The 12649-nt window shown below is 32.6% G+C and overlaps 1 protein-coding gene across 4 annotated transcripts in view; it reads right to left on the bottom strand.

Annotated features, from left to right (window-relative positions):
* Positions 1 to 12649, bottom strand: part of Adam10 (ADAM metallopeptidase domain 10) — a 151049-nt gene that overhangs the window by 38227 nt on the left and 100173 nt on the right. For all 4 annotated transcript variants that reach the window (XM_078049551.1, XM_078049553.1, XM_005316620.5 and 1 more), the window contains 2 exons: positions 10892 to 10984; positions 7811 to 7994 (listed from right to left, as the gene is read on the bottom strand). In XM_078049551.1, the coding sequence (XP_077905677.1) occupies positions 7811 to 7994; positions 10892 to 10984 (277 nt within the window). The remainder of the gene's footprint in view (positions 1 to 7810; positions 7995 to 10891; positions 10985 to 12649) is intronic.

Below are 12649 nucleotides of genomic sequence, written 5' to 3'. Positions count from 1 at the left end.
ACAGGATATCAATGAAAAATTTAATATGGAGATGGCATAATTTAAAAAGAACAAAATAAAAATCTTGGAAATAAATGATACAATAAATCAAATAAAATGTTCAGCTGAGAGTCTCTCTAATATAGTAGACTATGCTAAAGACAGAATCTCAGAGCTGGAAGACAAAGTAACTGGCCTTGAACACTCACACAGTATTAAAGAAAAGAAAACAAGTAATCATGAACAGAATATGCAAGAACTCTGGGACAACATTAAGAGACCAATTTGAGAATCACTGGAATTGAAGAGGGTTGTGAAATGTAGGATAATGAAATGAGTGGATAACCTCTTCAGGGAAATAAGAACAGAAAGTTTTTCAAACCTTGAGAATGAGATGGATATCCAGATATAGGCTACATAGAGAACTTCAAATAGACCAGATCAAAAAAGAACCTCTCCATGACACATTAAAATTAAAATGCCTAACATATAGAACAAGTATAGATTTTTTAAAGTGTCAAGAGAAAAATATCATCACATGTGGAAGCAAGTCGATCAAAATTATTTCCAATTTCTTAGCACAAACTCTAAAAGCCAGGAGGGTTTAGAATGTGTTCTAAGTCCTGAAAGAAAATAACTATTAACCAAGACTGCTATATGCAGCAAGCTATCCTTAAGAATCAAAGAAGAAATAAAAACCTCTCAAGATAAGCAAAAACTAAAAAAAATTCATGATTATTAAGCCAGCACTACAAAAAACTCTGAAAGAAATACTCCACACAGAAGAAATCAAAAACAAAATAAATGCCTAAGCTCACACAAAAAAAGTCAGATCTCATTTGAAGAGCAGCTAAGTAAATGAGAAGTTAAATATTATAAATAAATTAAAATGGCAAGAATTAATAATACAAAATAGAAATGTTCTCAACACTCTAATTAAAAGACAGGCTGGCAGAAGTGATTAAAAAACAAGACCCAACTAGATGTTATTTTCAAGAGACTCGCTTTATACGCAAAGGCTGTAAGTGAAAAGATGGAAATTGATATACCATACAAATAGAACCCCAAAACAAGCAGGAGTACTACTCTGAATATCTGATACAGTAGATTTCAAACCAAAATTAATCTGAAGAGACAAAAATGATCAGTTCACACTGGTAAAGGGAACAATCCAAGAAGATATAACAATAGTAAACATTTATGCCACAACTGTGGGTGCATTCAATCACAGAAATCAGACACTACTCAAAGACTCATATAGACCCCAGCACAATAATACTAGATAATTTCAATACAACTCTCTCACCAATGATAAGTTATCCAAACCAAATTGACTCAACAGACATGTATGGAATATTTCATTCAACAAAAAGTGAATACACTTTCTTCTCAGAAGCTCATGGAACCTTCTCCAAAATAGAACATATTTTAGGCCACAAAGCAACTCTTAGCAAATACAAAAAAGGGGGGGGGATTAAAATTCCTTATCTTTTCAAATCATAATAGAATAAAATTAGAAATCAACGCCAAAAACCATAGAGATTATATAAAACCATGGACATTAAACAATGCACTACTGAATGATCAATGGGTGATAGAAGAAATCATATAAGAAGTTCTTGAATTCTTTGAATCAAATGAGAATAGTGGGGCTGGGGATGTGGCTCAAGCGGTAGCGCGCTCGCCTAGCATGCGTGCGGCCCGGGTTCGATCCTCAGCAGCACCACATACCAACAAAGATGTTGTGTCCGCCGAGAACAAAGAAAAAATAAATAAATGTTAAAATTCTCTCTCTCTCTCTCTGTCCCCCTCTCTCTCACTCTCTCTTTTAAAAAAAAAAAAAAGAGAGAGAGAGAATAGTGATACAACGTACCAGAATCTCTAGGACACTGTGAAGGTGGGTCTAAGAAGAAAGTTTATAAATATGAATGTCTACACAAGAAAATCGAAAGATCCCAAATAAAAAACCTAATGATGCATCTCAAAGCCCTTGAAAAACAAGAACAAATCAATCCTAAAAGCAGTAGAAGGAAATAAATAAAATCAGAGACAAAATCAACAAAATTGAGAATAAGTAAAGAATATAAAACAGGCTAGGGTTGTAGCTCAATAGTAGAGTACTTGCCTAGAATGTATGAGGCATTGGGTTCAATTCTTAGCACCACATAAAAATAAATACATAAATTAAAGGTATTGTGTCCATATATATTTGTATAAAAAAATATACAAAACAGTGAATGAAACAGTTCTTCTTTGCCAAGATAAACAAAATTGATAAACCCTTAGCTAAACTAATTAAAAGAAAAAGAGAGAAAATCCCAATTAATAAAATTAGAGATGAAAAGGAAAAATCACCACAGACATCACAGAAATCCAGTGGATCATTAGGGACAATTTGGAAAACTTATACTAAAAAAAAAAAAAAAAAAAAAATGAAATCTCAGAAGAAATGGTTACATTTCTTAAAAATTAAATCAAGAGGACATAGAAAACTCAGATGAACTAGCAATGAGATAAAAGCAGTAATAAAAAGCTTTCCAATAAAGAAAAGCCCAGGAACAGATGGATTTTCAGCTGAATTCTTTAAAGAAGAAGTAACAAGTTACCTCAAATTAGTCCATGCCATCGAAAGGTGTTCCACCAAATTCATTCTATGAAGTCAGTATCACCCCGATACCAGAGCCAAATAAAAACACATCAACAAAAGAAATCTACAGACCAATATCCCTGATGAACTTAGATGCAAAAATCCTTAGTAAAATATTAGCAAACTGTACTCAATAACATATTAAGAAGATTGCACATCATGACCAAGCAGGTTTTATTCCAAGGTTGCAAGTATGGTTTAACTTATGGATAAATCAACAAATATAATTTAACACAGAAACAGAATTAAGCACAAAAATTACTTACTCATTGTAACAGAAAAAGTCTAAAAAAATTCAACAACCATTGATGATTAAATAACACTAAAAAAATAAGGGGTAGAAGGACTTAATTTCAACATCTTAAAGACAATATATGACAAACCCTAAGCCAACATCACAGCAAATGGGGAAAAAAAATAAAAGCATTTCCTTTAAAATCTGGAACAAGACAAGGACGTCCATTCTCACCACTCCTATTCAAGATAATACTAGAAATTCTAGCCAGAGCAATTAAGCAAGAGAAGGAAATAAATGGGATAAAAACAGAAAAGGAAGAAGTCAAATTATCACTGTTTGCAGACAATATGATCTCATATTAAAACTCCACCAGAAGATAATAATAAACCAATTCAGCAAAGTAGCAGGTTACAAAATCAACATTCAAAAATCAATAACTTTCCTATACATAAATAATTAATCTGCTGAGAAATAAATCAGGAAAACAATCCCATTCACAATGGGCTTTAAAAAAAAACTGAGGAATCAATCTAACCAAGGAAATAAAAACCTCTTCAATAAAAACTATGTAGTACTAAAGAGATAAACTGAAAGACACAAGAAGATGGAAAGACTTCCCAGGTACCCAGATAGGCAGAATTAATATTGTTAAAATGGCCATACTGCAAAGAGCAATATACAGATTAAGTGCAATCCCCATCAAAACACCAATGACATTCTTCATAGAACTAGAAAAAAAAAAAAAAGTCTTACAATTCATTTGGAAGAAAAGAAGACCCAGAACAAAGTAATTCAAAAAAAGCAATACCTGATTTCAAATTATACTACGAAACTATGATTTAAAACAAACACCACACTCACACTTAGTACTGTCATAAAAATATACACATAGATAGAACAATGAATAGAATAAAAGACACAGAGAAAACTCCACACCAATACAATCATCTGATCCTTAACAAAGATGCCAAAAACATATACTGGAGAAAAGAGCCTTTTTAACAAATTGGGCAGGGAAAACATAGAAGAATGAGACTAGACCCTATCTCTTCTCCTGCACTAAAGTCAACTCAAAATGGATCAAAGACCTAGGAATTAGATCAGGAACTATGCAACTCCTTGAAGAAACTGTAAGGCCACTCTCCAACAGATAGGTACAAGCAATGACTTTTTTAATAGGACCCTTATAGGCTCAGGAAATAATGCCAACACTTAATAAATGAGATGGTATCAAATTTAAAAGCTTCTATACAGCGAAGAAAACAATTCACAATTGAAGAGAGAACCTACAGAAGAGGAGAAAATCTTTCTAGCTACTCTTCTGACATAATCTTAATATTAAAGCTGGGTGCAATGGCACACACCTGTAATTCCAGTGATTCAGAAGACTAAGCAGTAGGATCACAAGTTCAAAGCCATCCTCAGCAACTTATTAAGGCCCTAAGCAACTTAGTAAAACCCTGTCTCAAAATAAACAATGGAAAGGGCTGGGGATGTGGTTCAGTGGTTAAGAACCTCTGCGTTCAATATTCAGTAAAAAAACAACAAAAACAAAAAGATTCATATCCAGAATATATACAGACAAAAAACTTAACACCAAAAAATTAATAAATTGGCAAATGAACTAAAATGACATTTCTCAAAAGAAGAAATACAAATGGTCAACAAATATATGAAAAAATATTCAGTAGCAATCAGGGAAATACAAATCAAAACTACAAGGAGATTTTATCTCATTCCAGTCAGAATGTCATTAAAAATGCAAACAATAATAAAGGCTGGAAAAGATAATGGGGAAAAAAAAAGAACACTTTTACACTGTTGGTAGGATTGTACATTAGTATAACCACCATGGAAATCAGTATGGCAGTTCCTCAAAAGGCTAGGCATGGAACCACAATATAAACCAGCTATACCAATCCTCAGTATTTATCCTAAAGAATCAATAAGTCATCATACTATAAGGTTCGTGCATACCCATGTTTATAGCAGCACAATTCACAATAGCCCAACTATGGAATCCAATGTAGGTGTCCATCAATGGATGAATGGATAAAGAAATGAAATATATATACGTATATATGTATATATGTGCATATACATATATATATATATATAGATACACACACACAGAGAGATAATGGAGTTTTATTCAGCTATAAAAAAGAATGAAATTATGTCACTGTAAGAAAATGGATGGAACTTGAAACCACTGTGTTTAAGAAAAATAAGGCAAACTTAGAAAGTCAAGGGTCACATGTTTTCTTTCATAGGTAGAAGCCAGAAAGGAGAAAAGAAAGGAAAAGAAACTAGGGGAGGATCTCTCATGAAAAAATCTCAGAGAGATCAGCACAGTAGAGGAAAGGGACTAAGGCCAAAGAAGGAGGTGAGAAAAAGGAAGAAATACTGGGAAATGATAATGACCAAATTATACTGTTATATTGTGTGCATGTACAAATACGTAACAATAAAGCCTACCATTATATAAAATTATAATGCACCAAAAAGAAAAGGAAAAAATTTAAAAACATATAGCAGCATGCCCAGCATGCACAAGACCCTGGGGTTTGATTCTTAGTACCACAAAAGAAAACTACAAATACAGAAAATGAGAAAAACTGTAAAAAACAGATTCAAACACAAAAAACTTACTATTCAAATGTTTCAACACTCAATGTTTTTCCTAGCTCAAATAAATCAGTTAAGAGAACTGAAGTTCATAATCTCTGAGTAACTACTCTGTAAGAACTAACATGCCAATAAAACAATAAAATCCATTCTACCACCATATTTTTGAATAACGAACTATCTGTAGAACTAAATGAAATTAAGCCAAATTATACAATAGAATAAGGATGTTAAAAAAAATTAGGCCAACTAATAGAAAAATAAGAGACCCAGAATAGCCAAAGCAATCCTCAGCAAAAATAGTGAAAGAGGAGGCATCACAATACCGAACCTTAAACTATACTACAAAGCAATAGTAACAAAAAAATGGCATGGTATTGGTACCAAAACAAACATGTAGAAAAATAGAAGACACACAGACAAACCCACATAAATACATACTAAACAAAAGCACCAAAAACATACATCACAGAAAAGATAGCCTCTTCATCAAATGGTGCTGGGAAAAATGGAAATCCACATGTAAAGCAAAATGAAATTAAACCTCTGTCTCTCGCCCTGCACAAAAATCAACTCGAAGTAGATCAAAGACTTAGACAATAGAACAGAGACCCTGTGCCTAATAGAAGAAATGTTGGTTCATCATGTTGGCGTAGGACCTGACTTCCTTAACAAGACTCCTAAAGAACAAGAAGTAAAATGAAGAATCAATAAATAGGATGGATTCAAACTAAAAGGCTTTTCTTCAGCAAAGGAAACAATCAATAAAGTTATGAGAGCGCCCATAGAATAGGAAAAAAACCTTTACCACACGCAACTCAGATAGAGCACTAATCTCCAGAATATGTAAAGAACTTAAAAAACTTAACACTAAAAAAAAAATAATAATAACTCAATCAATAAATGGGCTAAGGAACTGAACAGTCACTTCACAGAAGAAAAAATACAGTCAATCAACAAACATACAAAAACATGTTCATCAGTACTCTTAAGATTTCATCTCACTTTAATCAGAATGGCAATTATCAAGAATACAAGCAATAATAAGTGTTGGAGAGGATGTGAGGGAAAAGGTATACTCATACATTGTTGGTGAGACTGCAAACTGGTGCAATCACACTAGAAAGCACTAAGGAGATTCCTCAGAAAACTTGGAATGGAACCACCATTTGACCCAGCTATCCCACTCCTCAGTTTATACCTAAAGGACTTAAAAATCACATAGTACATACAGTGACACAGCCACATCAATGTTTACAGAAGCTCAATTCACAATAGCTAAACTATGGACCCAACCTAGACGCCCTTCAACAGATGAATGGATAAACACAATGGAATATTACTCATCCTTAAAGAAGAATGAAATTATGGCATTTGCAGGTAAATGGATGAAACTAGAAAATATCATGCTAAGTGAAATAAGCCAATATCAAAAAACCAAAAGCCAAATGCTTTCTCTGTAAGTGGATGTTGATCCATAGTGGGGTGGAGGGATAGAAAGAATGAAGGAACTTGGGTTTGTGTAGAGAGGAGTGAGAGGAGGGGTGGGGCTGTGGGGATGGGAAGGAAGGTAGAATGAGACAGATATTACTACCCTATATATATGTACAATTACACTACTGGAGTGATTCTGCACATTGTACTCCCAGAGGAATGAGAAGTTATGCTCTATTTGTGTACAATGTTTCTAAATGCATTCTACTGTCATATATATTTTTTTAATTAGGCCAAATAAAAATGAAAGATTAGGTCAATAATTTATTACAAACTGAATAATCAGCTATGAAGCATTATCTAGAAAGAATAAGATAACAGCAAGCATGTTAAATCTAACAGGCAGAAAAATGAGGTCTAAAAGAAGAGTAAAGAGAAGAAATTATATGTAAATTAAACAAATTGAAGCCAAGTGTTTTACTTAAATTTTTGAAGAGAGCAGATAAAACCTCAGACTCCTAGCCCCTAGTCCATTGCTAATCCTACTGTCATAACAATTACCCAAAGTGATACTGAAATATTATAGCCTATCTCTTTAAAGGAAAAAGGAAATTTAACTTCTGTGGAAAAAAAATTTTCCCCTAAAATTATTTCATCCACTGAATATACCAAATGTCAGGACATTTCCTTACGATCACTTAAAAATGATAAAGCACTTCATCTATTTTGCTGTTTACATCATATTCATCAATCTTGCCTAACCTTGAGCAGCATAAATTAAGATATTGTATAGACATCACTTTCTCTGACATTTTGTAAAATTCAGTCTTCTCTGAAAATCACTCTGTTTCAAGGATAAGTTATGAAATAATTAGATAACCTACCTGAAGGTGCTCCAACCCAAGCTAGACCAAGAACACCATCATCAAAATCTCGGTCTGTGAAGACATAGGCTAAACAGTAGTCATCATGATTCTGCTCAGAATTCAATTCCAGAAACTTCTCTACACCAATATTTGGAAAACGGAAAGGATTTGTAGAGTCCTTTTCATCAGCGGTTGTATTGATCTAAAATCCAAAATAATAACTTAAATAACACAATAAATGTTGATTACTTCTCTCCTTCCATACCCACATGGACAATATACTCAGAGTCTAAGGGTAATCAGTACTTAATTAAGGCTACTAGGAATGTTTCCCCAACCCAGATCCCTTATCTGATCATAGAAGTCAAATAAAAAAATAAATGAGAAAAAAATAAAAATGAAAGAGAGAACCAAATAAAGCAAAGTAGGAGAATTAAATTGAAGATGTTAAATTTCTGAGCAAGTAGTCACCAGATTCCTGAACATTGAGCATTTGAATAGAACACATTTGCTTCCAAAATTGGAATAAAAATAGAATTTCTCAAATTCAATCATCTAAACAAGTCTCATTTAGTGTTACTCTCCTACATAGTGACAAGTATAATAAAACCCTATATGTTTGCTAATTAAACACAGAAGTGATATTAAACCCAAGACTGCCAGTACAGCAGGTGAATCATTTTTTTTGGTTCTCCTTAACTAGAGTCACAGGAGTTAAGCCCACCTAACCAAAAGTTCATTTTTGTTTCCCTGAATATGAGAGAATTTTGTTTTCTTTCTGCTTTTAAATTTGTTTCTCTTACTATTTCAAGCTAAGTTCCTACAAATTTTTCTTTTCATACTTAGCTACTATATTCCTGGTGCATGTACCTCTTTCACAATCTGAAGAATAATCTGTTCTAATACTAAACTTCTACAAAATAAAAGCTTTAATTTATTAACCCCTGCCTCCTTTAAAAGACCTCTGACTCTTCTCTGGTGAGAACAGTCACCAGGTGACTTTCTCCAGGTGAGCCAGAAATTACATACAAAATAGAGCTGGGTGGGAATGGTAGTATATACTTAGAATTCCAAGTACTTGTGAGGCTGAGGAAGGAGGATCACAAAGCTGCCTGCAGGGCAACCTGGTGAGACCCTGTCTCAAAAGAAAAAAATGAAAAGGGCTGGGGATGTAGCTCAGTGGTAGAGAGACCCTAGGTTCAACTCAATACCCAGTGAGGGGAAGGTTTAAAGAATTGATTTTAAAAGGGTACATGTTTAAAATGGAATAAAATTAATTTAAAATAAGTATATATGAAAGTAAATGTTTTTCTAGAAGGGAAACCTCAGTCTGTTTTAAAAAATTGGTAGTGAGGGGATGGTATGATGGATACAACAAGAACTATAGGTCTTTTCATGATGCTTATGCTCCAGTAAAAACAAGAGGTTCAGAAGCAGGATGATAAAAACACTACTGAGGGCAATAGCCTAAGGATGGATTTCATTCAAAACATTCGATTTATCCATTAACAATTAACCAAAACTATTCAGTTATAAGTCATTTACTACAAAACAATTCAAATAAAGCAACAATATATTATAAATAACCATGCTTAAAGCCATGATATATGTGGCCTTCTCCTACTAAATACAGAAATAACTATGAAATTCTCTGACACTTCTATAACACTGGCTACAAGTAAAATTTGCATTTGAATTTTAGTTACCAATATTAAAGACAGATAATCAAAATTTAAATATTTACTGACAGATATAAATTTTAAATTATTTAATGAGTTATATACAGTCTTCATCAGATGAGATTTAAACTCAAGTTTTCATCTCAATTAAGGTTAGAAAACAACCAACTGCCACATAATTTATCTCTAAACATCTATTTCTTCATAAAATCACTTTACTCAAAAAATAGATATATATACTTTACCAAATATATATACTTCACCAAAAAATAGATATATATACTTCACAAGTGTTCTCGCTGCTGCTTTACATTTTACTGCTGTCTATTAAACAGCAATACTAAACCACTTATCACTTTTACTTTCTCATTTAAAGATTTTATTTCCCTCAGAATATATGAAAGCAATGATTATGAATATTTTTATAATATAAATCTACAAACTGTATTTCCACCTTAAGATAATTCAATTTAACGATTATATACTACCCTTAAAAGTAAGAGCCATCTACAACTATTATTAAATATATCATGTATATGTGCTAAAACTTTCATAATATATACATTTTTTAATCTAGTCAACCATGTTTTAAGAGAAATAGGAAAGCAAAAATATAAAGAAACCCTGGGGCAAATACTTTTGTAAGAGGCTGACTTAAAAAAAAAGAAAACACTCAGAATGTAGATCTAGTTTATAAATTCAGATCCTTACAAGCTATGTACATATATTTATAAAATTTTTGAAACAGCCCGATTTTGTCAGTAATTTAATATTTGTTTATCATTTATAACAGCAGAAGTAATAATCTATGGCCCTATGGCTTTGGATCACCATTTCTTAACATGTGTTTTCTAGTGTTTTTTTTGGAGATCCAGGTGATATTAATTTAAAAAGTTTCCATGCTCAAATTAATTTAGATAAATATGGTTTTCCTTCCCTAAAGACTGCTCAAAACTTGACACAAGTTCATGTAAACTGTGAATTTTCAAGATTATAACATTAAGTGTTTTTCCAAGTTCCAATTTTATTTAAACATTCTATTTTCCCTTTCTCCTGGAACACCAAATGGGACACACTATGAAAAACACTGCACAAGGCAAATCTTTAAGAAACTAGGAAATGATATAACAGGGTTAAAGTCAAGTACTGTACCTGTAAGTTACTGAGAGGTTAGGGCTTTCTTAACTGTAAATTAATCCAATAAAAAACTGTACAACTTTATTTCTACGGATTTAACTCTTAAATGATAAACCCAAGTATCCCACTGTGTATAAAGGACAAGAGTACAGATAAACGGCATCAGTAGATATAAATTATTTAATGCATAAAGATGAAGAAAAAAGCAAGCATTTTTCATTTTATAAACAAAGTCCTTTTTTTTTCCACTTTTTTAATGTCTTCAATTATTGAAGTTCCTTACTCTTATGCGTTTCACCATGAAACTGATGTTACGGATCCCAGAGAAGTCTGTGGTCTGGTAAATTGTATCAATCGCTTTAACATGACTGGATATCTATCAGTTAAAAAAGAAAAAAAAAAAAACAACATTTTAGAAGCAATGATGAAATATTAAGAAAATTATTAATTTCCATTTCCAAAATCAAGCATTACTTATATTCAAAAGCATTTAAATTTTAATGTCTATATTATATATTGAACAGTAGAAAAATAAAGATTAATGAGCCAGGGCTGAGAGAAGAAAGAAAAAGGTTAGTGAGCTAGGGCTGACAGGAAAGAGACTGTGTCTTTCTAGACTCTTTTGTAGCCAAAAGAAAGGCATTATTCTTGCTTTAAGTCATATAAAAACTGTTTCATATGTGCATCATTCAATGTCATATGCCTATTTTTTTCATGCCTAGAATATCTTTATTTATCCTTAAGACTCAGCTCAAATATTTTCTGTAATAACTTCCCTGAAAATAATCAGAACACTCAGTATTCCCATCCTTTAGTTCTTCTATTGCTGGACTAATGCATGTTCTATAAGCTTTGTTAACCACTTTCCATATACTAAAACTGTTTTAGGCCCTGCAGACATACTGGTGAGCAAAACAGAAAAGGTTTTTCTTGGGAGTGGAAGAAGAAGATAATATGAAAATAAAAAAGACACAGTCACAGGGCTGGGTTTATGGCTCAGAGGTAAAGCGCTCGCCTAGCATGCATGAGGCACTGGGTTCGATCCTCAGCATCACAACACAAAAAATTATATATATGTATGTGTGTGTGTATGTGCGTGTGTGTGTGTATATATATGTATATAGTATCCATCTACAACTAAAAAATAAATTTAAAAAAAAGACAGTCAGATTTTACTAAATTCTAAAAGAGATAAACACAGCAACAGCACACAAAAGGCTTCTGTTTATCTAGTTGACTCCCAACTCAACTCTATCTTCTATATACATATACACATATATACACACACACACACACACCACTCTGTATACAATCTTCCCAACTTCATTTACAAAAAGCAATCTTGCTACCATTTTATGTGGTAACACATATATACTGTGTGTGTGTGTGTCTGTGTGTCTGTGTGTATGTTTGTGTGTGTGTCTGTGTAATTTCTTCAAAATTACTTTTGAAGAAACGTAATACAAGATGATCAAGGAAAAGCATTCATAATAAAAATTTCAAAAGTGGCCCCAACTGCCCAACATTGCTAATAAAAGGTATAACAGTGCTGATAGGACCCATTATAAATTCATGCTAACTGCAGCTGCCTACCAATCAATGCTATAGTCAATTTTCATTATTTCTACTCCATTCCCAACAATGGTGGTTCAAATATTTCTCAAGAGAAATGCTCATGGTTCATTTGACTTCCCCTTGTCTTTACCTTTAAACTTCCCTATCTTTATCCATCTCTACATTCTTCAGAGTAACTCTTTCTTAAAGGGTAATTTTTCTTTATTCTTGATCTCAATTCTTACTGGACATTCAAGAACACTATTTTTCTTCAAAGGCACTATAGATATTTAAGAACATCAATGCCTTTCTTTTATATTATTTCCACACTGAATCATTTTCCTCTTACTACCAACTAACTTGTGTATTACATATTCCCCGTAACTCCCCAAATTCCATCTCATTTCTAAGCCACCATATTTTTCTTTAATTTTTTACATTTCTTGAAACTCAGTGTCTCTGCCAACTCACAATTCATCAGTAATCT

This window comes from Ictidomys tridecemlineatus, chromosome 5 (genome assembly GCF_052094955.1).
Source record: "Ictidomys tridecemlineatus isolate mIctTri1 chromosome 5, mIctTri1.hap1, whole genome shotgun sequence".
Classification (NCBI taxonomy): domain Eukaryota; kingdom Metazoa; phylum Chordata; class Mammalia; order Rodentia; family Sciuridae; genus Ictidomys; species Ictidomys tridecemlineatus.
The sequence above is the reverse complement of the archived record's forward strand: the minus strand, read 5'-3'. Positions and strand labels throughout refer to the sequence as shown.